General features: G+C 41.9%; 2 protein-coding genes across 3 annotated transcripts; one reads left to right on the forward strand and one right to left on the reverse strand.

Moving 5' to 3' along the window:
• LOC109628305 (uncharacterized) lies at nt 1-5,578 on the forward strand. Of its 2 annotated transcripts, none has more exons than XM_020085346.2 (2): nt 1-133; nt 3,111-5,578. In XM_020085346.2, exon 2 carries the CDS (start codon nt 3,120-3,122, stop codon nt 5,436-5,438), a length of 2,319 nt encoding a protein of 772 aa, XP_019940905.1. In that variant the 5' UTR covers nt 1-133; nt 3,111-3,119; the 3' UTR covers nt 5,439-5,578. The 2 variants fall into 2 exon arrangements, with proteins under 2 accessions (XP_019940905.1, XP_069366250.1); XM_069510149.1 differs by lacking the exon at nt 1-133 and adding an exon at nt 701-843.
• Nucleotides 5,579-8,806: 3,228 nt separating this feature from the next.
• Nucleotides 8,807-23,353, reverse strand: brwd3 (bromodomain and WD repeat domain containing 3). Its single transcript, XM_020085858.2, has 40 exons — nt 23,122-23,353; nt 22,886-22,944; nt 22,752-22,781; nt 22,506-22,565; nt 21,211-21,361; nt 20,941-21,039; nt 20,664-20,824; nt 20,338-20,559; nt 20,076-20,176; nt 19,908-19,978; nt 19,593-19,693; nt 19,457-19,497; nt 19,270-19,374; nt 19,044-19,194; nt 18,802-18,936; nt 18,590-18,718; nt 18,172-18,397; nt 17,936-18,073; nt 17,579-17,759; nt 17,348-17,441; nt 17,072-17,242; nt 16,800-16,873; nt 16,520-16,718; nt 16,239-16,349; nt 16,049-16,156; nt 15,561-15,685; nt 15,379-15,461; nt 15,145-15,256; nt 14,911-14,972; nt 13,912-14,067; nt 13,702-13,822; nt 13,469-13,594; nt 13,291-13,366; nt 13,142-13,189; nt 12,909-13,052; nt 12,638-12,790; nt 12,361-12,530; nt 12,036-12,118; nt 11,755-11,889; nt 8,807-11,656 (listed from the first exon to the last, which is right to left on the reverse strand). Exons 1-40 carry the CDS (start codon nt 23,153-23,155, stop codon nt 10,788-10,790), a joined length of 5,415 nt encoding a protein of 1,804 aa, XP_019941417.2. The 5' UTR covers nt 23,156-23,353; the 3' UTR covers nt 8,807-10,787.
• Nucleotides 23,354-24,565: the final 1,212 nt, after the last annotated feature.

A 24,565-nucleotide genomic window follows, 5' to 3' on the forward strand; every position in this document is an offset into this window, starting at 1 on the left:
CTGCGCTGAAGTGTCCGTGTTAAGTTCAGCATCAACCTCTCAGCGGGGGTCGGATAAAAAACCTGTTGGCCACAGCTCGCTGCTTATTTCATCTCCTGCCTTTACTTTCCACTTTCGTCTGGACACACAGCAGGTGAGCTGTTTTTTTACTGTGTCTCATTCTGACAGTTATTTAACCTCATTGTTGTTGAGACAGTTTAAGGCATAATATCAGTCTTTGTTTTGGGATGGCTGTCAACTTAAAAGCTGCGATCATGTGTTAAATGTACCGTAAAATGCATATTTGAACTAATTGGAAGCATCGTGTTAAGTTTAGAGCACAATTGATTCCACATTAAAAAGAAAAAAACAAATGGCCTGTGCAAAAATGCTGCTGCTGTAACAGTTTAAAAAAATCCACACATATAAAAACCAGATCACGAATAATATAATCTGTGATGTGCTATATTCAGTCCAGCAGGTTTAGTGGTCAGGCCCCCTGAAGTGGTGCATTTTGTTTTTTGCGCACAGGGAAAGGATCCAGGAGAACCAGTGTGTGATGCTTCGTTCAGTGGCTGTATGACTCATATAGTCTTATCTATAAAGAAGCCAAGAGGCTGAGGAGCAGTCCTGCTGCAGGACCGAGCTGATGTATCCCGGGAGATTCACTAGAGGCTGCTGTGGGCCACACTTCCACATGTGCCCCGAGTCACATAGACCACAGAATCTACAGCCACTGAACTGAACCACCTCCTCACTGGTGGGGATGACCGTCAAAATAAACTGAGGAACGCACGAGGCTGTCCACGCACTGTGCACTCAGCAGATGATCCGGTGCTGTTTAAAGATGCATCACATGGCCAGGTCCGTTTGAAAACAATACTAATATAATCAACACATATCACATAATATTACTCCTCTATAATAACTATTTATACGAACCTTTTATCACCCTATAATCTTAAAACACATTTTAAACAGTTGCATAATCTGCTCATCCAAATTATATGTAAAACTGGTAAAGGAACTTGATGGAACAGGGATCATCTTTAACGTGAAATGATAATTATAATAATAATAATATAGAAGAAGCCTCTTGGATGAGAGGTGAGAAGTCTTCAAGAAACACAAGCAAGTCCAGCTTCTGTATATGTACACTTACAACTCCTAAGCATACCATGACCTGGATGACTGAGAATATTCACAGAAAAACTGATAAAATACTTATACAATTAGCAATGATATTACTTAGAATGGCACTCAGTATAGTGCATACTGCCTTGGTCAATCAGTACTCTTGAGAATCCACATTTAAATTCACAACATCCAGGTTTTTATTTGGGTCTGCACCAAATTGCACCCACTCATAAATATCAGTCCCCTAAACACTATCTCGCAACGTTAAAGTAGGTGAAAAATAATCATGGATCCACCCTCAGATCTGGAGCCACACCAAAATTGAATGTGCTCTTCCCTGGTCCATACCACATCCTTCCAGCAAGTTTCATGGTAATCCATCAAGTAGTTTCAGTGATGTTTCAAGAAGTATAGATCTCCTGAAGTTTTTAGGAATTGCACTGATATACACATCTCTGCAAAAGCATTATGTGAGTATTGTTATGGTGGAGCAGAAAAAAAAAACCTTTCAGTTTATATGGTGTGCATTTAAATGTACACAATCAAGCTCCTTTCTGTTTTTGGTTGTGAGATTATTTTTTCCAAATTATTTGTTTTAAAGGAAAAATCCAGTGACAACTGGGTGAAATTTACCCCCCCCCCCCTTAAAGAAATGTTTAGTATGATGCGCTGATGTTGGCTGACGCATGAAGGCAGAAAAAAAGATAATTAAAAGGACTTTATAACGAGTTGAGGGATGATGAGAGAGCATTCATTTTTCAAAACACCCTGAGGATCCTTAACTGATCCCTCATCCCTGCTGTTGTCATAAACATATCTGAGTGTGAGGATCTTTTAAAGCTTCCAGCAATAGACAAAAAAAAATCTGACATTTTCTTCAGTAGTGAGTGAGTCAGAGAACATGGCGTACTCTTCTCCCTCTCACAAATACATTGTCACATTATAACAGCAGGGATAAACACATCGTCAATCAGCTGCATGCTGTGTATTAGAAACAGTCAAGTGTACAAGCACAGCGGTGTATGCTTGCTCTGGCATGACAAGCTTCAGTGCTCAGATTAACACACGTGTGCAGCTCACTCAGCTCTCATACATCTCTCAACCAAGGTTGTCTCTGTGTCTGACAGCCAGTGAATGACACGCCTGCAGGTGAGTCACCTGTAGGCAGCAAATGGCTGCATGATCATGGAGGAGATTCAACATGGCGGCTGCTGAATGTTTCCAGCACGTCAAATGGCATGAGAGGCAGTGGCCAGTGCAACAGGAATGTCCCGTAACAAAAGAGTTTATTTTAAAACTCACAAAGCATTCTGGGAGGAGTTGGAAAGAAGGCCCAGTCATCTCATTCATAGCTCAGCTACAGCCACACCTTACAAATTAACTTTCTGCATTAGATTAGAAGTTTAAAAAAGTATTTTATTAGGACTTATCCATAGAACATTCAGTCATGATCTGTGATATAATTTCTTGTTGCTTATTTAGTTTTCTGTTCAAGCCAGTGTTTGGTTTGTCCATTCTGCAATACTGTTGAAACATGGCAGTGCAACATGGTGGAGAACCAGTTCTTAATGAAAAGACCTCGTTTTAAAGTTATAGAAACAACAAATATTTGATTCATATTATGTCAATAGATCCTCCATAATTCCAGACACTGATCCTTTGATCGACATACTGCAGTCAGCATGGGACATGCTGCTCACATGTATTTATGGATTTGAAACTTTCAGGACCTGAGGAAGACCAAAAAAGACAAGACATTCAAGAAAGCAAATGAGAGAAAAAGGATAAGAATAAAGGTGTATACAAGGTGATAGGATAATGCGAAGTAAAAAAAAAGTGATTTGTTACACATTGCCATTTGTAAAGGGCATCTTGCACCGAAAACAAAAGGGCAAGGCTATTGGTTTATGTTGCTCTAAGAAAAAGCAGTGTTTGTTAGATTATGGCAGACGTTAGCTGTGGTGTGATAAATATGTCTGACCTCTCTTTCACAGGTAAGGAGGATGGCGCTTCAAATAGAGAAGAGGTTCCACAACTTGACCCTCGAGCAAGTCCAAGCACTGGACAAGGTCTTGACCGAGGTCATCCCCATACACGGACGAGGAAATTTCCCCACCCTGCAGGTGAGAGCAAAAGACATCATCCGCGTGGTGAAGGATCGGCTGGTCGAGAGAGACATCCAGGTGAAAGACATACGGCTCAATGGTGCGACCGCCAGCCATGTCCTGGTGAAGAATAACGGCCTGGGCTACAGGGACCTAGACATAATTTTCGGAGTGGAGCTGCCCAGGCAGGAGGACTTCCAGGTAATTAAGGATGTGGTGCTGGGCAGCCTGCGAGACCTCCTCCCCTGTGGAGTTAACAGACGGAAAATCACTTGCCTGACAATGAAGGAAGCCTATGTGCAAAAAATGGTGAAGGTTTTCAATGAGCATGACAGATGGAGCCTCATCTCATTGTCGAACAACAGAGCTAAAACTGTGGGGCTCAGGTTTGTTAGTTCCCTGAGAAGACAGTTTGAGTTTAGCGTGGACTCGTTCCAGATAATATTAGATCGCATGCTTGAGTCCTACTGGGAGACTGAGAGGAGGCAAGGAGGGAAGTTACCAATGAAACCTGGGAATTTGGCTAAAACAGACAATGAGGAGGAAAAGAAAAAGCAGGAGCAAGCAGGCGTTCTTCCAGATGTTGGAGGGGATATTGACAGAGACTCAGTGATGGCAACCGGTGAGGAAAGTCAGTGTCTGGAAGAAGTAGTTTCTGTGCATGAGAGAGAGCTTCCACAGGCAGATGTGAAGCGGGATGATGGGAAGCATGAGGCCCAGCAGGTGTCAGAAGCAGAGAGCATTAACTTACAGAAGGAGGAAGAGGAAGTAGACGGCATTGAGGATGTTGATTCAGAGGAGGACATTGTTTTTGAGCTGTGTGAGGAAACTGGAGAAGAGAAAGAACAGTTTCACAGTGATTTTCCTTTAGCTTCAACGCCTAAAACTTTATTTACAGACGTCAGGGATCCACAGATGACACAAACATGTTTAAAGCTCCAGGACAATGAAGAGCTATGTGAGTCGCAAGCTTCCCAGCCAGTGTCTATTACACATATAGCAAAGTCAACTCCACAAGAAGTTGTCCATTGTGAAGAAAATGCTCAGTTCAAAGTAGACTCTGTAATCTGCAAGACTGAAAAGACCTCAGACCCACAAGACTCACAGCTTGAGTTCTCCTTCCCTCCTCCAGCTAAGAAAACCTGCAGCACATCACAGGAAGTGGTACCAGACTTTTGCCCCTCACCGAAATTACAAAGAAAAATGTCCCGGAAGATGATCAGTAAACCCGAGAAATGGTCTCTGCTCACAGATTTGTCAGATCTTACAACACAGCTGTTTCCACCCATAGAAATCCCCAAACCACTTCAGCCGAAGCCTTCGCCACTGGACACCGCTCAAGTTCATCGCTCAAACGAACCGGGCGCCCAGTTGGAGAACTTTGAGGGTAAAGATGCTCTCACAGTTCCCTCATGCAGTCCAGCTAGTATGCCTCAGGGTGCCACCGGCTCAAATGAAACCACAGAACAAACTGTTAAACCAAAACACTCAAAGAAGCCTCCTGATTCAGAGACTCAAAGCCACAAGTGTGCAGCGAACATCGGCACGCAGCCTCAGGTTGTCGAGCAGAAACCTGAGCTGACGGACACGGTCCTGAACAGGTGTGGTTCAAACTCATGGGCCGGGGCAGCGGGGGAGCCCACCATCACCATCGAAGCTGAGTGCATGTACGGAGACTTTGAGCAGGCGATGGACCACCTTCGCCACCGACTTATCGCCACCCACAACCCAGAGGAGATCCGAGGAGGGGGCCTGCTGAAGTACAGCGACCTGCTGGTGAGGAACTTCAGGCCGGCCAGCGAGACGGAGATCAAGTCGTTGGAGCGGTACATGTGCTCCCGCTTCTTCATCGACTTTCCTGATGTGAGCGAGCAGCAGCGCAAGATCGAGGCCTACCTGCAGTGCCATTTCATCGGCAGCGAGGAGACGAGCAAGTATGACTACCTGATGACGCTGCGACGCGTGATAGACGAGAGCACGGTGTGTCTGATGGGACACGAGAGGAGGCAGACACTCAATATGATCACTGTGCTGGCCCTGAGGGTGCTGGGTGAGCAGAACGCCATCCCCAACACGGCCAACGTCACCTGCTTCTATCAGCCGGCCCCGTACATGACAGAGCCCATTTACAACAGTTACTTCATCACCCAGGCCCAGCCGCCGCTCGTCTACCACCCCTACCCTCTCCACGTGCACATGCAGACTGGCCTGGTGTAACTACAGTGGCGTGCCCACAGGGAGGCATGTTAGTTTTCAGCATGGTGTTCTGCACACAGAGGCACACGTGGAAGTTTTAGCAGCAACAAGCAACCACGGGCGTAGTGTTGTTTCATACTTTGAAATCCCTCCTGCTTATGACATGAAAGATCCTGGTGGGTCCGAACTGAACAGGCTCTGGAGGCAACGCATGTCACCCTTTGAAGACGAAGGCTTTTGAAAAGGAAAGAAATGCAAAGAGTCAAATTTTTCCTTGAGCTTGTAGAAAGGATTTCATTGAAGTGGAGGGACTTTGTTTGAGGCTGTTTCAGCTCAGTTCTGGTCGGGCTCTGCACTGGTCACCCTGCCCTGATGAAGAGAACGTTGCCATGTGATCATTCTTCACAGCAACAAGATAAACATAATATAAAACATAATCTCTGATTCATCTGGTGGCAACAAAAACCTTAGTTTGAATAATGATAAATTGTTTCCAGGGGGTTCAACCCTCATGTAGCTGTTTTGTGAACCATCATCCTCTGTATAGTAAAAATCTGCATGTGTGTATTCATTGTATAGAAAAAGGTCAGCAGACATACATGAGCAAAACTTGCTGTGGTATTTCCGTGATGTCATAAGTTCTGTATTGGTGAATGTATATAATTTATTTCTAAGGCAGAAACAACAGAACCCTGATTCAGTAATAGTATGGACAATAGAAAATTTGAGGATTCTGAAGCAGGGTGAACCTTGTATCAATCTATTTGAAAAATAACTGTAAACTTAATACTGTAAGTATTTCTCTAAACATTGAATATTCATGACAAAATAAAATCTGCTTTATTTATTATTTATAATTTGTTTTACTGGAAAAAACTCTTGACAGATTGAATCCTGATTGGTTTACATAAATATGTGACATCACATTCTCCACACCATACTGCCCACTTCAGACCAGTGAGAAAACAAATCTCTCATGTGGAAAATGATTCAAACTGTGGGACACAAAAACCTCTGTTTACGCAAGAATCAACACTCATAACAAAAATCAGATTGAGAAAAGGAGTTTTCTCTAAATGTTAAAAAAGTATTTAAAAGATGATATGTAACTTTAATCTATAAACGTTGAAAAAATAAATGTAGTAACCCCCCTAACCTGTAGTTCTCTAAACATGAATTACTCTCTGAGAAATCACAGAAATTAAAAAAAATCCTGGATCTGAACCCCTGATTTGGATTCACTCCAAAATTAGCTGGGTTCTTCCTTGAGTCATGTCCCGCCCCTCCACAAAAGTGAATGAAATGTCCTGTTAACTAACAAACAAACACCATGGTGGATTTAATAACAACACCCCTTTTCTGACCCTGTCTCCCCTCCTGATCATTTTCATAAAGTCCCTGAGTATATAAAAGCAAACTCAGAGTTGTTGTGGTCCCTCTCAGTGACAGATGTTATGGTTCTAGGATGTGTTTTACTTGTACTTGCATTGTAATCGTTTCAACGTAGTGCTCTGAGTTATGACTTGGAACTGTGGTTGTATCTCTGAATTCATCCTTCATTTTGGCAAATAGATTCTCATATTCCTCATGAGAGAAGCATCACAGGGACCTGCCTGCTGGTGGCTTAATGAAGACTTGTTTTTAAAATCGAACATGTTCACAAATTAGAGTGCATGTGAAATCATCTTCCCGATCCCATCTCCGACAGGTCGTGTGTGTATGTGTTTGCATATACAGTTCATGTACTCAGTATTTAAAAAAAACACAGGTTTGGATGTGTGAGCTGTTCAAACTAACTCATGTGTAACTAAAGGCACATACGTGTTGTGGAGTGAATACGATGTTTCAGACGTGCTTGTGAATCTCTGATGAAGTATTGAAGACATCTAGAACATTGCGTGCAGTCGTGCCCTATGTAGATTTGAAGTGACGTATCTATCTTGAGACTGTGGGTGTGTTGTATGTGTATCGTTGAGGAATCGTTTCACCAGTGGAGAATGTCAAAAATATTCCTGTTCTAATATCTAGTTGCTCAGATTGTTGTGTTATTGTGATAATAAAAAAAATAACATAACCACTTTTTATCTGGAGTCTGAGTCTCACTGACCTCGGCTTATTTTCATTAAGCTGCAGGGGCAGCCATTTGTGTAATTGTGTTGGCACGCATTTTTCAATTATGGTGGATAGTCACATTTTCCACGTTACTTTGACAAGTTTTATCAGATTGTTTATCTTCTGATCAGATATTACTGGCACATATCGGCCATTATACGGGCACTTTTTCAGTGGTCAGACATGAATATGAAAAGTAATTTGTCATTTGTATGTATCTCATTATGCTCATACATGATCTAAGATGGAATATGACACATGCATCACACGTTTAGATTAGCTGTTCTCCTGCCAGTAGAGTGTGGGGAAAAATTGATGATTAAGAGTTATAATAAGTCTGTTGTTGCTGTATTAGTTTAATTTGGAACTGAAAAAAATCATAATAAATTTCACTGATCCTCCTCAAACCTGACACTTTTCTGATCATCCTGTTCTTGGATAAACTGAGGACACTTGAAATATTGAATGAACTGATAAAACCCTCAGTATGATTCATCCAAAGCGTCAGTTTCCCCCCTAGACAGCTGTCTATTTTCAGTCCTGTGACGGTTTACTGGTGTATTTATAGTGTCTTGATTCTTTATATGCACTACACACACTTTTGCAGTGGTATATTTGCATATTCCACTGATCATGCCCAAATTACAGATGAAAAATACGACATTAAATCTCTTGCATTTATAGATACTATGAATTCAGACAACATAATCCTAATCCTGAACATTTTTAATAATATATAATGTAATATAATTTCAAAATGATTTGGTCCACATCATGTCTAAAGAAAATTAGCATCAGAATTCTGCTATACTAACTACAATGCATACACTTCTTATCACAAAGTGAGGGTGATTTTCAAAATTCAGATTTTACATGTTTAAAAAAAGTTATCTTTTCTTCAGTCAATCTTTTCTTCCCCACCCCCCGAGCATCCACTAAAGTGACCTTTCCCTCTTTATGCATTGATTTTAACTCCCATGATCCTCCAGTGTCTCTGCAGTCTCTAGGTGTGGCAGAGCGTACGTGCGTCACAGCTCAACCTTGTTTGTTCCTAGTCTGACTCACCCCAGGTTCCAGCGCATTAATGCAGCTGCAAATGGTATGACCAGATTTACAACTGTTTATCATGACCGACAGACAGTTTAATCTGAAATGTCCTCATCTTTGCCTTCGGTGCACGTTTATGACCCGTCATAAATCCGTGTGCTGGTTAAACATGCACAGAAATTATTGTCAGACATGGGAAATCTATTTTTAAATAAACCGACAAACACTTGTAACGAGGAATTTGTTCTTTTTATTAAAAAAAAAACATACAATCAGAACATTGTGTATAAAAGACAGTCACATACGCTGATTCCACCTATAGCAGAAGTTACTGTTGTATTTGTCGTCAACTACTCTTAAACTTTGAGGCAACACTAAGAGCCATCTACAATATGAAAATAACATCCCAAAAATGTGAAGCATAATCTCCTCACACTCTACCAGGATCATTTCTAGATGCCGGTTAACGCTGCCACTTGGAGCACCCTGGATGCTGATTTGTGTGTTTTATCGCTGAGCACCTTGACACGAACCAAACAGAACCTCTGAGGCCTCTTTCTCCCACCAGTGACCTCACAGAGGCAGATTGGTGAGGAGGTGTGTTCGGAGCACCCGGTGTTTGAAATGACAACTATTCTGGTTCCTCCTTGAGGGATTTAGCCACCGAAGAGTGCACAAGCTCTTAAGTAAACATTTTCGGTGCAATCCATGTCGATTTCAGAAACATAAACTAGTCTGTCATGGTTATAAAAGTATACACAGTGATTCTGACACCAACTTAACACCTGATTGTATATCATGGACATGAAACATCATGTGTAGTTGATCCATTCAAAGTGAGACACCCATCAGTTCATAGATGTTGGAAAATGGGAAAAAATTAAAATGGTTCAACGCACTCAATTAAAAGGGCTGATCTGTAGTTGCTACGCTTGCTTTAGATAAAAAGAACACAAGATTCATACCAGACTGTCAGCTTCACCATACACAGGTTGAAAGAGGTTTCAAGTTATATCCTGTTTAATTGTTCAAACTTTAAAAAATAATAAATTGAATGCGTGCTGGCACAGTTCAAAAACATTTTTACACAAAAATCAACAGGCTGTCTCATTTATCTTTCTCTACCATCTTTATTATCAGCTGCCTTGTGGATTCGATAAATGTGCAAATATTTCAATTCCTCATCACTATTCATGTAAGAAACAACTCGTAAACCAAGTATAATACAATTGAAAAATAAATACGTCTGTGGAAGTGATTTGGCCAAAGGCCCCTTTTCATGCCGCAGAGTTGGAGCAGGGTGTCGTGGAAGCAGCTATGAATGGATGCAGGGTCTGATCCATCGGAGAGCACAACAGTATAAACACAATCAGGATGCAGTGGCCTCATTTACCCAAGAAAGAAAAATCACTTTTTTTTTTAAAAACACCAGATTCTGACTTATTAAGTGAATCAAAGCGCAAAGAAGCAGGAAAAACATTTAACATCACCGGCCAAGGACGTCAGGAGGGATATTATCATGAGTCTGTATTCTACTGACCAACCTCAATGATTCTCCAGTACTGTTTGTTCCCAAACAACACTGGACCTGCCTCCAGCCACAAACTATATCTAAATGATGTGTGATCTGATAACTAAGGCCTGTGGTTGTGAAGAAAGACCAATAACATTGACATCAGTTACCATGAGTGATACTATATCTCTCTCGGTGTGGTTGTGAAAGCTAATAACCACTAGCATGAGAGTTCTGGTGATTTACTTTTTGAAAACAAACAAAGAAGACATAATAAAGTTTGAGCACCATTTTTTGGCTTCTCCGCATCCTTCTTTGGTGACCAGGAATAAGAAAAGTTTGTAGGAGGGTTGAGGAGGAGCCGATCTAGTGTTTCATTCCTGGATGAGGAGGAGAAGAGCAGTGCTGCATCTTAAAGGCTCCTCCAGAGAACAGTAAGGCCGAGGTGAGTTAGACCAGTTGGAGCAGGTCCGTGTTGAACAGTAGCTCTGTCCACCAGGGATGAAAACTCCTTGGCAACATTTCATGAGCACCTGCTATCAGTTTGAGAGTCACAAGCAGTCTCAGATAAAAAAGAAACCACATATATCTCTATATATGTATATATCATATATATACATACTTGTACAAAAAGAAAGAAAAAAAATCCCTGAAGTATTTCTCATGTTTTGTGTTGAGGTTTGGATAGGGGCGACGTGTCAGTGGCTCCAGCCCATGAGGTGGCTGACACGGGCCTTTTCAGTCATACGCCGTACCCGTCCTGATCGGGACATGCCCAGGTTGAGGGGGTCATCCTTCGACCCATGGCCATCGTCCTCTGACTCGTCCTTGTACAGAACTGTCCTGCGGCCCTGGTTGCGCGTGTTGACCCGCCGAGACTTGCACTGGTTGCGTCTTGGACTGCTACCTGCTGCTACTGCTACTGTCGCTACTGTTGCTGCAGACCCACACTGCGCCTCGTCAGAATTGTCTTCATCTTCCTCCTCCTCAGGCTCCTCCTCCTCAGGCTCCTCCTCCTCAGGCTCCTCCTCCTCAGGCTCCTCCTCTTCAGGCTCCTCAGGCTCCTCCTCCTCTTCTTCCTCCTCTTCCTCCTCCTGAATTACATCTACCTGTTGTTGCTGCTCCTGTTCTTCTTCTTCCTGTTCTTCTTCTTCCTCCTCCTCCTCTTCTTCTTCATCATCATCAACCTCCTCATCCTCCTCCTCCTCCTCCTCCTCCTCCTCCTCCTCTTCCGGAAACTGCACTCGTGCTCTTTTAGGTGTCTGTGCCAGGTCCTCTCCTCCCTTGTGTCTCCGTTTCCCTGAGGCCGCCACCTTACCCTCAGCCGACAGACGTACAGATAGACAGGGGGCTTTGCTGTAGTCGTGATCTCCCCCCTCGACATACTTCTCCTCCTCAGAATCAGAGCTGTTCTCGCTGTCCGATGATGAGGAGGAAGACGACGACGACGAAGAGGATGATGACTCTGACGAGGAGCCGGACAGCTCCTCATCATTGTCTGACTGCAGCACTTCGTGCCCAGGGCGCTGTCTGGAGCCGTTGCTCAGATGCAGATTACTCTGTCGCCCTGATACAACACGAAAGGGAAGGTGGTTATTTTCTGCATCATTACTTTTAACACCACACAGAGATGAAACTGTAGTTAGTATGAATTGCTTGTGATACCTGACTTCTTCACTGGAGTGGCTTGGCTGCGGGTCAAACAATGCGGCCCTTGGGTTCTGCTCCCGCTACTTGTCCCTGAACTTGGGGAAGAAGGCTGGCTGTCTTCATCCTTTGCTACACTGCTGCTTTGTTGAGCTGCGACAACAACACAGTGATTATTACTAATTATTAGAACTGTAACAGCAATCCTGCACATCACACATCAGTTAGCAGCAAGATTCCTCACAAAATGAAAAAAAGGAGCTACACAACAGAGGAAGAAGCCAGAGCAGTACCCTTACATGTTCTCTGTGAACGCTTCTTTGATGAAGTCTGGGACTTTTTTGGTTTTGATACCTTCCCTGACTTGTGCTTCCCTTTAGAGCTGGACACAAGAAAAAAAAGAAGAAAGAAGGAGCATTTAAGAATAATTATCTACATTATGTGATTATTATCTTACCAAAAATAACTGACAAAAAACAAGTCAACAATTTTTCTAAATGTTTAAAGCTGATTTCTAAAGATTAAAAAAGGCCTTGATTAAAATGCAGCATTGTGGGCACTGGAATGAAAAAGATCATTTGATTTGGAGTGTCAAGTGACAGATTTGTGAAAGAGATTCTGTACCTTGGGGATGGACTAACAGGCGGTGAACTGCCTCCATTGTGCAGTCTGTTCCTGTAACTGAGTCTCTGACGATTCCGCCGTTCATGCTGAAGAGCAGACTTGTAGTCGGAGATGATGGAGATGATGTTTTTCTCAAAGAAGGCTGACAGGCTGAGGGTCATGGTGTAGATCTAGACATAAAACAAGAAGACTGTTATGAAATGCTGAGACTAGTACTTTGCAGGACTTTACACAGCTACATTACAGCTTGTTTTTAATCAAACAGATGCTACTCCACCTGTGATTTCTTGTTAGGAGTGTATGCTTTTGAATTGCTGAAAATGAGGCGAATGTCTTTGGCAAACTCCATCGGGTTTTCATAGTTCACTGCGATGAGCGTCTCCGACACTGTTCCCAGATCCATGGGAGTGTCAATGATGTCCCGATAGTCCTGAGTATAACCAACATTCACAGACTCAGGGGATTCATATCACATCATAATTGACTAATTCTTTTAAATTCTTTCTGGCATCAGTAGACTAATGACTGCAAGTGCAGGATTGTTTTACCGGATACTCGAAGAGATCCACAGCCTGTCGGAAGGGTTCTGAATCTGGGGAGACAATCATGCGACGCAGCAGCTTTTGACATTGGCTGTGCCATACTTGAACATCCAAAGCCACACCACGGGTCGCAGAATTTGAGTTTGCTCCCTGGCATAGGGGAAATTAAATTAAGACTGGAGCAACAGACTGATTTTAAATTCTCAGATAAATTGTTGTGCGACTCCGGTCCTACTTACCCTATGTCCTGTAGATGTCCCAGGGTTGTCAGAGTCGACATCCAACTCCTACAGAGGAATATAAACCCTAATTAACAATAATCTAAAGAAAAAGCAGGATCTACAGTGTAAAAAATATTTGTATACTTTAAACAAAACAACTATCTCACCTCAGCTTCCCCTCCACTGCCAGTCTCACACTTGAGTTTGTGATACAGATCCAAGATGTCTGTGCAGCTCTGGTCCCTAAAGAAGACAGAGGGCCAAGGAATTAGACACATGTAGAAGTATTTGTCACTGTTACTTAACCTCCAGTGTTGAGGTGACTGTATCTCAGCAGAGTCTCACCCGATGTAGTGCAGGAGAACGTCAGTCACCACCTTTGCGGCTGCTACAATGGGGCTCTCGGGTTCGTTAAAAGTGCGGGCATTGTGTTCAATGTAGCGCACCTCCCACATTAATGCAGAGATTCGCCTGCAGCAGAGAAGAGCATCAGGAAAATGGAAACTCAAACAGCAGCAATTTAACATCAGGACATTGAATTGATGGTGAGGAACAAATGTGTCTGTGTGCAGCTCCACCTGTAGAAGCGGTTCTCCAGTCGTTTGCGGATGGTGCTGAGGTCAGTGAGGTAAGCCACCACAGTGCAGTACAGAGGGTAGTCCCGCAGATTCACCGGTAATGCAAAAGCCTTTGCGACGTCTGTGGACAAATGGTAATAAGATCAAAAGTGGCAAAATGATGTTACACAATGAAACAAACAAGCTGTTATCAACCCTCTGGTGACCGACCTAGAGTAAGAAGCTGATCGATGCCATGGATGACTCTCTCACAGTCTTCATCCCGTGTGTGAGCTCCCCATTCTCCTTCTTGAGGCGTGTAAAGCAGAGCCTTCAGCTCCTCCTCCGCCACCTCCACCCCATCACCAACCTGGTCAGGTAATGCAGCTGATGGAGTCACAAAAATGTAGAAAAATTGTGGTATTTAGTTAATTGGTCAACACAGACAGAAAGAAAGATGCAACTATAAAATGGTAAGCAGCAGAAATCTGATAAAATACTTTTGTATGCAGCTAAAAGGTTCAATTTTCATAAGGAAAAATCTATTTCAACCATTTTCAACATTAACAACGTGAAATATTATAAAAAGGTTTTTCTGAGCTTCACCATACTTACTGAACAGACAAGTCTTCGAGGACCAAATAAATATGCCAGCAGTGAAGAAGAAGTCTAAAAATACTAAAAACACTTAGCCGTTCTGTACAGAAAGTATTTGGCCATTTAGGGAAAGTAAACTGATAAATCATTGAACGGTTTTTATGGTGCAGCACAACTGATTTTAAGGAACAGATCTATTGCATTTCCTGTTGTAGTTGCTTTGAGCGATATTTGATTTATTTGCTCTGCACTGACAGTTTACTATATTTTGCAGAATGTTTTTTAATGTGCGCTTGTGTTGTTGACTTGTGATTTCCTATTCATTTCCAAAAATTGGGGTTCTTATGAGATTATTGAAATGAAAAGCTGTTTTCAATTACAGCCCGTTTTTGGATTTACAACCATTGCTGGTGTCCAGTTTTACTGCATATGTCGTCCAATTTATAAAGGGTTATTATCATATTGTGTTTATATTTATCTGCTATTTAGCTATCATTATATAATATACAAAAATGTTAATAAATAATAAATGGTTGATGGTTATTGTCTGTAATTAAACAATTCATAAAAATTAAATACCATTTAAAATAGTTACGGATTATTAGCAAGTTGAAGTCTCATATAAATACTGACCTTCCTCAGGAATAGGCTCCATGTCCCAGGGACTCATCCTCTCCCGCTCACTATTATCCCACCTGATGAATGAATAGAAAACATAAATTAGTCGCCGAATTCAATCCTGCAGCGTCAGATTACAATTGCTTATCTCTTAAGTGACATTGGGTCAACAAAGAGGAACATCATATCAACAGAAAGCTGTGTTGATGTGTTAAGTTGGAGCAGAAAACCTCAGATAGACAGACGTACTTTACAGCATAGCATTGAAACAGGCTGTCTGGATACTCAGGCTGCAGAGGCTCCTGGTCCTCGACAGACCCAAACCACCACGCGTCATCAATGATGCTGCGGAACCTCATACCTGTCGAGAGCCAAGTAGGATCCATTATAAGTGAATGACGGTACATTCTACATGACAATGAACACAATGACAATGAACGAGTGGTTAACAATTCACTTCAAAAGAGCTGGGGATCAACTAACCTGGTTGCCAGTTGTGCTCTTTAGCCTCGTTGTAAAACTGCTGCAATACCAGAAAATCTATAACATCAGGCATGTCATGGTATCTGGGGATTGTGGGAAATATAAAAGGAGTGAAATACATGAACCAAGATGTCAGTCTTTTTAAAATCTTGTTTATACTGAATATATACATGTATACACACTTTAAAGAGAAAGACTCATTGGTCATTTTCCCTGAGACTGCATCCAAGAAAGCCAGTTTTAGGCAGCAGAGGGTGGGAGGTCCCACTTCATACTTGATTCCAACCACCTTTACAGATTCCTGGTCCTGGAGGAGCAAAATAAAAACAAAGAGCTTCTCAAAAAAATGTAAAAACAAAACTATGGCTACAAACATTCTCTACTCATTTGAATAAAATTGTCGAAGCTAATTTGAGACAAAGTATTTATAATGATGGAGATTTGTGGTGACATTCCTGTGACATTCTGCACACTCATGTTGAAATACATTCTAGATTCTTGCAACCCTACACAATATATCATCCATGGTGACTGCAGTAGAAATAGACCTAACCATCAGAGTGTCAGTTTCAGAAAGTTACTGGCTGCCGTTTTCATATAAGCAGCTTCTCTATTAGAACAAGTGAGAGTTTCTGTACAATACTGTGTTGTAAATGAAACAGTGACTTACCCTGAGGTTGAGTCTGTTCCATGCCTGTTTCTGGGGGTTAATGCTGTAGGCCTTCGCCCTGCGGACCGCCCGCACATAGGCTTGATGGCCCTGTTTGAAGTAAATGAGCTGGAGGAGGACAAAAGAATCAATTAGAATGTGTGTACCACAGTAATGTATGATGTTTGCTGTCAAAAGTAAAAATCTGTACCTCATCTCCCATTTGGGGAACAAACGGAGAACGTCGTGGAATGGTCTCCATTATCCATGATGGTGGCAGCCACTCCTCCGCATTGAGTCCAGCCAGAGAGGACGTGGGTTTCTGAGTATTTACAGTTAGTTAGAACAACATCCAAATAAAGAATTCCTCCTGTACTGTGTACTCAGGCAACAATGAGACAACATGTAAAACGTGGAGCACAACTCACACTGGTAACAAAGAGAGAAGCTCCTATGCTCTGAGGGAATGAGCTAAAGGTCACGTTAGCTCACCTGTTTGGTCTCCTTGAGCTTCTTCTTCTTCTTCTCACTTTCCCTCTTCTTGGGCTCCTTTTCCTCGTCTTCGCCTCCTTCTTCTTCTTCAGAGCTGCTGTAACCTGATGGCTGTACTGACCTCCTGGTTGGTCGCTTTGGCGGCTGGAGGTTTATACCAGCATCGGCTGTCCAATCAGAATACTCACTTGAGGAGTCACTAAGAACGAAAGAGGTGCCTTGTTAGGTCAACGACTGTCACTACAATTTGAAAAAACTGCTCCCTTTAAAAGTTATCAACCTGGAGCTGCTTTCACTCTGCCACTGAGCTTCACCGTCAGAGGAGGCCTCACTTTGCACTGCTTGTTCTGCTGCCTGTCAACAAACAGAAAACACTGTTAATATCATCATCTATGATTAATAGAGTGTGTTTGTTTCTGGCTTTATGACTTTGTTTTCATTTTTTGGGCAATTAGAGACTTTAATTTTCAGCCAGTTAAAATTATAGTTTTTTTACTTAAGAAATTTGTAATTCATGTTTGAATACGCAGAGTAAAGAAAGACAGAACGTACATCTCCCTCGCTCTCAGAGTCTATTTGGCTGTCTGTGCTACGTCGGTTGCTGGAAGTTCGACTCCTGCTCCCAGGACGGCGGACTTGAGCTGAGCGGGTCTGATAGGCGTGGCGCTGCTGCCTTTTCTTAGTCGGCCGCCGGGAGCGAAGCCGTGAGGTCAGTAGATCGCTCTATAAAGTGACAAAGGTGGGCGGGAAATAAAGAGAGAAAAGTGAATTGGCATAAACAGTATTTTTTGATTTGGGACAGCATATGTGAGATGAAGAATAACAAACCTTGGGTGAACATGTTACTGGTTTCTTCCTTCTTTCAGCATTGTATAGAGAACATTCCATGTCACCTTTGGCTTGTCTGCACTCCTCCGAAACTCTAAGAAACAAATTGTTATTTCCATTACCAAATATTCACTGCTACTAAAAACACATACAATACATACATTTGTATAAATAACTATATATCTGCTTTCTGTAGTGTCTTAATTCTAATTACATTTCCATCCACCTCACCTGAATACCCCATGCGGCATTTCATTGACCACCACCCTGCGGCTCCAGGCCAGCAGGTCCCTCTCTGTAGCAACTTGACTGCGCAGGGCATTATGCTGCATCTGCCAAACACCGTCCACCTGCCTGCTTCTGTGTTGTCCATCAGTCGGAGAGGAGTCCTCGACCTCTGCTGCATCATCAGCTAAGAATAAAAAGAAACATTAGAAAGACAATATATTACTTGGGAAAATGGCATTTTGTCAATAAAGGTTTATATGGTTACATCCAGTATCCACACAATGCTCATGCTCATAGTACATCGGTAAAACAAAAAATAACACTGTAAAATTTGATTACAAAATCTAAAGTGAAACATACCCTCTGCCTCTTCAGCCTGTTCGGCATTGTGACGCACGTCCTGCTCGTTCTGTAACTGTCTGATGAGATTATCCAATAGGTTTTCTCCATTTTCTGCTGTTTGCTGGCCAAGTACCTGCTCAACCAACTCTCCATCATCTAAGACACACAAAGACAGACGCTGGGTAAACCTCTATGCTTAATCAAAACAGTGCAAGCATTCTGAATGATACGAGTAATGCGGAAGCAGGCTTTACTGTTAGCCATGTATCCTAGTTGAGGTATGAGCTGATCCTCCTTGCAGTTCTCTCTTCCTGGCACCAGGCGCTGGTAGTGAGGTGGGTGAGGATTCCCATCAACGTCCACGAGGAAGGCTGGAGGCATGAGGTGAGGGGCCTGTTGTGTCTGCTCATCCAGGACATAGCTATTAGAGTCCCGAATAAGAGGCCGGTAGTCCGTGTGAAAGAACATCTGGTCAGGAATCTAGTGTGAATCAAGAGCAGTTTTGTGTTGATTACAAAAAAAAAAGTCAAGTTACAACTTGTGTACAACCCAAAATAAACCATGTGGCCGAGCTGTATTAATTCAGAGTATTGTTCTTTTAAAAACTAAATCATGAAGTATATACAATATTAACAGTATATATGTGAAAATTGAATGGCCCTGTGCAGTTACCTTTTCATATGCTCTGCTGCAGCCAAAGCCAAAGATGAGCAAATGGCCGTGGGAGTCAGTGCAGGCAAAATGTTGTCCATCAACAGAGAACTTGCAGTCAAAAATAGCACCGTGGCCTTGCCCTTCAATCTGGAAACAAACATTTCAATATGAACTCTGTGATGTAAAGCAACATGACTGCTTAGCAGAAGCTCTGATTCATGTTTAGTTACCATGTTGAAGAAGTTGCGGATCTTGGTTCCTTTGGTCAGGTCCCACAGGTAAATGTTACCGTCGTGGCCGGCTGATAGCATGATGCGGGAGTCAAATGGGTGAGCCTCTAGCACAAACACCTCATCATCATGACCCTGGAATAGAAAGAGCAAAAACAAAGGAGATGCATTTGTAAAAACTGTTTCAATTTTTCATATCTTGAAGGAGCTGCACAGTAGAAACGTCCACTTATGCTACTCACAGATAAAACGTGCAGCAGCTGTCCAGATGTTGTGCTCCACACTTTAAGTAGGTAGTTTGAAACTGCTGTGATGACTGTGGTATCTGCTCTGTCCCAAGCCACCATGGTCACCACCAGCTTAGTTTTATCATCCCCATTAGCAACAGTGCTCCTGCAGGAAATTAGGCCATCAGTTGAGAGATAGATTTATTCACAGAGACATTTCAACAATTCTTTTATCTCTTACCCAGGCAGCCTGGCAGCCATGTCCAAACTGACACTCTTCCACTCTTGTTGCTGGTAATGCCAGATCCTGACTGTGCCATCACGACTGCCGCTTACAAACCTTAAGCTGAACAAGCAAACACATTTAACTTTATCCAGAGCCACAAAAACTGTTTGAAGTCTATACAGATCTCAGTACTCACACTCACCTGTCACTGTTATTGCTAAACTGGACAACAACAACTTTGTCCTAAAAATAGAAGAAACATATTTTAAGTTATTCAGACCTTGTTGAAATAAGGTTTTATGAACAGGATGATACAGCTACTGTGTTTTGTTTCTTACCGTGTGGGCATCCATCTCAGAGACCTTCATGGGAGTTTCAGCACCAAGGTAATAGACTCTGATCATGTGATCAGTGCCACCAGTAGCCATGAACATACCACCTATTAACAGTGAACGGATGGAGATGTTAGTGACATGAACACAATCAGTGACCATGTATATCTGTAAATGCATAACCTGCTCTTATGTCAATATTTATGTCTGATCAGTTAGTTTTATCACACTGTCGAAACATTCACTTTAGGACTGTTGTTAATACTTCGACACACAAAAGCAGAAAACTAAAAAAGTTACCAGGAAAGATAATACACTCACCACTACTGAAGGAGGAAGTGGAGACCTGTACTCCTGGACGTGACCGCTCAACAAACTTGACTGGCTGATCACTGTGGAAAAGCAGAGAAAAAGTAATGATGTAGTTTTTTTCCATTCCATGAAAAAGAGCAACTAAAAACAGTGACAAAAGAAGTTTGAAACACTTACTTGAATTTCATGCTGAGTGAGTGCCACTTCCAGAAACACACCATACCGTCTGCGCCTGTGGAGGCTAGGTACCGTGTTGTCCCTTTGACAGCAGGACAAAACTAAAGGGACAGAAAGTCAGGGGTGATTAGAATTTAACCAATATACAATTATAGACGTAGAATAAAATTGTTGCTGGCAAAACATTGCATTTGCTGCATAATCCAGGTTATTTTTACTGGAACTTGAGTTGTTTGAATAAAGCCTGAATCATTAGTCTCACCTGAATGGATGTAATGGAGGCAGCATGGGCCTGCAGAACCATGATTGGTGCGCATGTACGTAGGCACCAAACTCTGATCACTTTGTCACAGCTGGCTGAGGCGATGAGCGTATTCTCGTGGTTGACAGCCATGTCACAGATCTCTGCTGCGTGGCCACGAAGTGTTGCCAGGAGCCGGCCGTCATCTGTGGCCCAGATTTTCACCAGGCAGTCATCTGAACCCTAAAAAGCATAAAACATTAGGAAAAATACAGTTTGCATAGGTATGACTTGACAGATGGAAACACAACTAGTGAGCTACAGTAAAACAAGTGATCACAGCTTACCGTAAATATCCGACGACCAGTGCGGTCAAATGCTACACAGTAGACAGAGGATAGGTGGCCAAGGATACGTTTGTGTATCTTCATGTGTTGGTAGGAGGAAGACGGCAAAGCTTGGCCAAAACGAGCTGTACCTGTGGCCTGGCGAGCACCCATGATGGACACTTGAAATAAAGACACAAAAGAAGGATTAGTTGAGACAACAGACTGCTAAAGCACCTTTAACTTATTTTGTCTAGGGACTCTTATAGGATAAAAAAAAAGTTAAACTTTCACACACCAACACTGGGAGCATTTCCATCGCTGACTGGGGGTTCTGGTGGACGTCCCCGGTGCAGTGCAGCAACAGCTGAGCCACTGCATACTTTGTGGCTACAACCTAAATTACACAGGTAGTGGGTGAAAGATAAAGATAAAGAAATTACCTAATAACTCATTAGGAAACAGATGTGTTGCCAACAGACCACACAATTACAACAGATTCTGCATGAGTGACAGTACATAGATACAGACAAAAATAAACTATGGTGGATAAGAGGAATATTCTCACTTTTGGTGGTGCGAAGTAAGGACTGTCTTCCAAGACCCAGAAGTGTTTGGACTCCAGGAACACTAGGTGGGATCTCCTTCTCTATTAGCGGGCCTATTCGCTGACAAACACGCAGCAGATAGTCCGCAGGAATGTGCTGGTTCAAACTCACCTGCAAAAATCAAAAACTGCTGTTACAAAGTGACAAAGCATTTAACAACACACACAAGAACATTATGATTTTAGAAGCATTCTCAAAAACAGGGAGAATAATTACTATTAATAGGTATTTTAGAGATGTAAAAATCTGACAATGATACATCAATAAGAACTAACTTTTTAAAGAATTGTGACAATAATGTAGTACTACGTATCTATCTAGATCTACTTAAACATCTATTGACTTTCCCTTAAAGAAAATTCTAAAGAAAATTTAACTTCAAAAAATGTTTTAACATGTTTGCCGGCTTTTAAGCCTGCAGTGGCTTCACATCAATATGAATTAAACTAACCACTGCAATAAATTTTCAGAAATTTAAAGGTACAGTGTGTAGAAAAGGGAGGACCCCCTCAATGTAAATATAAAGTATTTATATATAAAGGGCATATTCTGGGCTAAAACTACAATTCACACAATTTAGATGAGATGAACTAGGGAAAACATTAGGTTTATTCTACATTCAATTTCTGACTATAGGTCCTTTGCACCTAAATCATACACACAGGACCTTTAAGTGAATGACTGTATAAGTGGATTTGTTTCTATTTACAACGTGTATTCTACAATAAAATTACACTAAAAGCAGCTGGGTACATTTATACAAGGATGTAAGTCAACTTCTTGGAATTAAATTTTTTATTTCTTGAACAGACAGGTCATAAATAAAATGTGTGGTTTTGTGATGCAGTGCACTGAAAAACAAACCAGCGAGGGGAAAGGGGAGGGACCAAAAAAAGTCCTGGCCAATCAAAAGAGTCTCTTGCGAATCACTCAGAAGAACAACTGTAACTTGATTCGATGCAAGAGCAGAGTGACAGGCCTCTGGATGCAGCTAAGCCTATCACGACCTGTCCTCGTCCGCTCCCTCCTCCCACTGGTCCACACAATAGTAAAGCCTGTGTTTAGTTATTCATCAACAGGCCTGTACGATCACTAATGTTTAAATGATTTTAATCAACGTAAACATTTGATCGCCGCGTCTATTCCACATTAACAATCAATAAAAATGTAATAATCCGCTGTGGTGATTATCAAATTAAATCCCAGTTATGAGCCTCGTTTGGTTAAAACGTTAATTATGACAATCCCCACTCACCCAGTCCTGGAAGGTCCGTTTGTATTTCAGTCCGTCCCAACTCCATCGTTGAGGAACCAACTAAAGTTAAGAGACAAGCTTTTTAAGACATGGCACCAAACTGCTGCTATCGTCCCGGAACCCGCTCCTTTATCTACCATCGGCTAATGAGGCTAATAAATGTAAACACTTTAAAAAACGACCAGATGGGCAGTAACACGGAAACCAGGCATGACAATAAAGACAGAAAGGTGCAGCTGAACCTACCTCATACTCCTCCAGCTCCTCAACCAGTATCTAAACACACAGACACAGTTAGCGTTAGCCGCTAGCACCAGCTGCTAATCTCTACGATTTAGAACCAGTAACCAGTTAATATCTCGCAAACTGAAGGGTGTTACCTGCGCTGCTTTCTTACACGGCCCAGACTGCAGGAATCTGGCAATGAGGTAATACAGTTCTGAAAAGAAAGAGACGCGTATTAGCTTGGTACCAACCACTGTTCCTACAGAGCCGAGCTAACGCTAGCTAGCTCCGGGGTGCACTCGGGTTATTTAGCTTTATCCCCGGAGCGCTACTGCAAACTGTGCACATGCAAAATGTGTTGTCGCGGGTCGAGCGTGAGCTCAGCACTCACCAGCCTCGGTCTGTGAACACTGTTCTCTTGCCATCACTTGATAAGACAGGCGACATTAAGACACACTGATGTTGTAGCTTGCGCGTTAGCCGCCGGCTAGCTAACAGTAGCTAGGTGTGTGTAGCTAAAACAGGCTAGTGAATGGCCTCCTCCTCCCTCAAGTTGTTTCCAGACCACCTGGTGCTTTGTGTTAGCGCCCTCCAGTGATGCTGCGCTATACTGAACGTCATTTGTTGTTGAAAGTGAATAACTATAATACATATTTACATATTAAACTGTACAGCAAAACCCTTTCAGGCGGAATGTATCTGCTGTTGCAGGATGTAATTATAGATTTGATAACTGTATTCACCTGCTTTTGTTTTCTGAAGATTCAAAATAAGTTGCATATTTAATGGAAAGATTTTATGTTACAATTACAACTGTGTATATTCAGTTTGCATTGTATATGCTATTTCTATTTCTACATGTCCTCCTGTTCATAGTGTATGTTTACGTACGTTTTACTTAACTGATGTTTCTAATGTCATTATCCCCTATGCCGTGATAACATGGCAAACTTCCCCATAATGGGACTTAAAAGCATTATTTTATCTTTTCACATGGATCAACTTGAGATTGTTATGAAAATCTTAATCATCTTGACATTTTTTGGACTCATGTTGACTGTACAAAAAGCTGAACCAAGAACTAATTTTCTAACAAAAATGCTGAAATCCTATGTTTGATACGAGGACTTTATTTGGAGACTGTCACTCTGGGGAAAGCATCTGGGTTAAATTCTGGAAGAGACCTCCTTGACCTCGGTGACAACAGAGAAAAAGTGCAGGTAATGTAGTGAAATGATAAATTAAACATTTTCAAGCTTAGCAGCAGGGACCAGGTAACCCCAGATACTTTAACCATAAAAAATAAACTATATGATCATGTCAAAAGGGGAACTGGAACAGATTAGATGTTTTAGATTTTAGGTTAATTTGGTGAAAAATGTAACAGAACATTTTATAGTTTGAAATTAGACGATGGATATTCATGGGAATGTATTTCTAAGATGTAAAACGGCATTTGCAAAATACAAAACAAGCATGACACTGTTTTCTGTAACTGCACAGAAAACAGTGTCATGCTTGTTTTGTATTTTGCAAATGCCGTTTTTGCACATTATGAAGGTGGTTATGTCAGCACTTTCACTGACACATTTTAGCCACCCATCTTTTATGATAATGGGGATACAATCCATAAAATAAATTCTCATTTGTCCACTTACCACTTCAGAATGTCGTTGTTATTGTAGGTTGTTGCCTGCACAATGCAAAAACCACCAAGTCCATGAGGATCATACCCGGACAGAGAAAGCATAAACTGTTGAAAAAGCTCTGTCTTTATTCAGACATTACTTTGCTTGAACAGAAACAGTAATGGAAATCTTGAGGACATGTCTCAG

This window comes from Paralichthys olivaceus, chromosome 15 (genome assembly GCF_024713975.1).
Source record: "Paralichthys olivaceus isolate ysfri-2021 chromosome 15, ASM2471397v2, whole genome shotgun sequence".
NCBI classification, from domain to species: Eukaryota; Metazoa; Chordata; class Actinopteri; order Pleuronectiformes; family Paralichthyidae; genus Paralichthys; species Paralichthys olivaceus.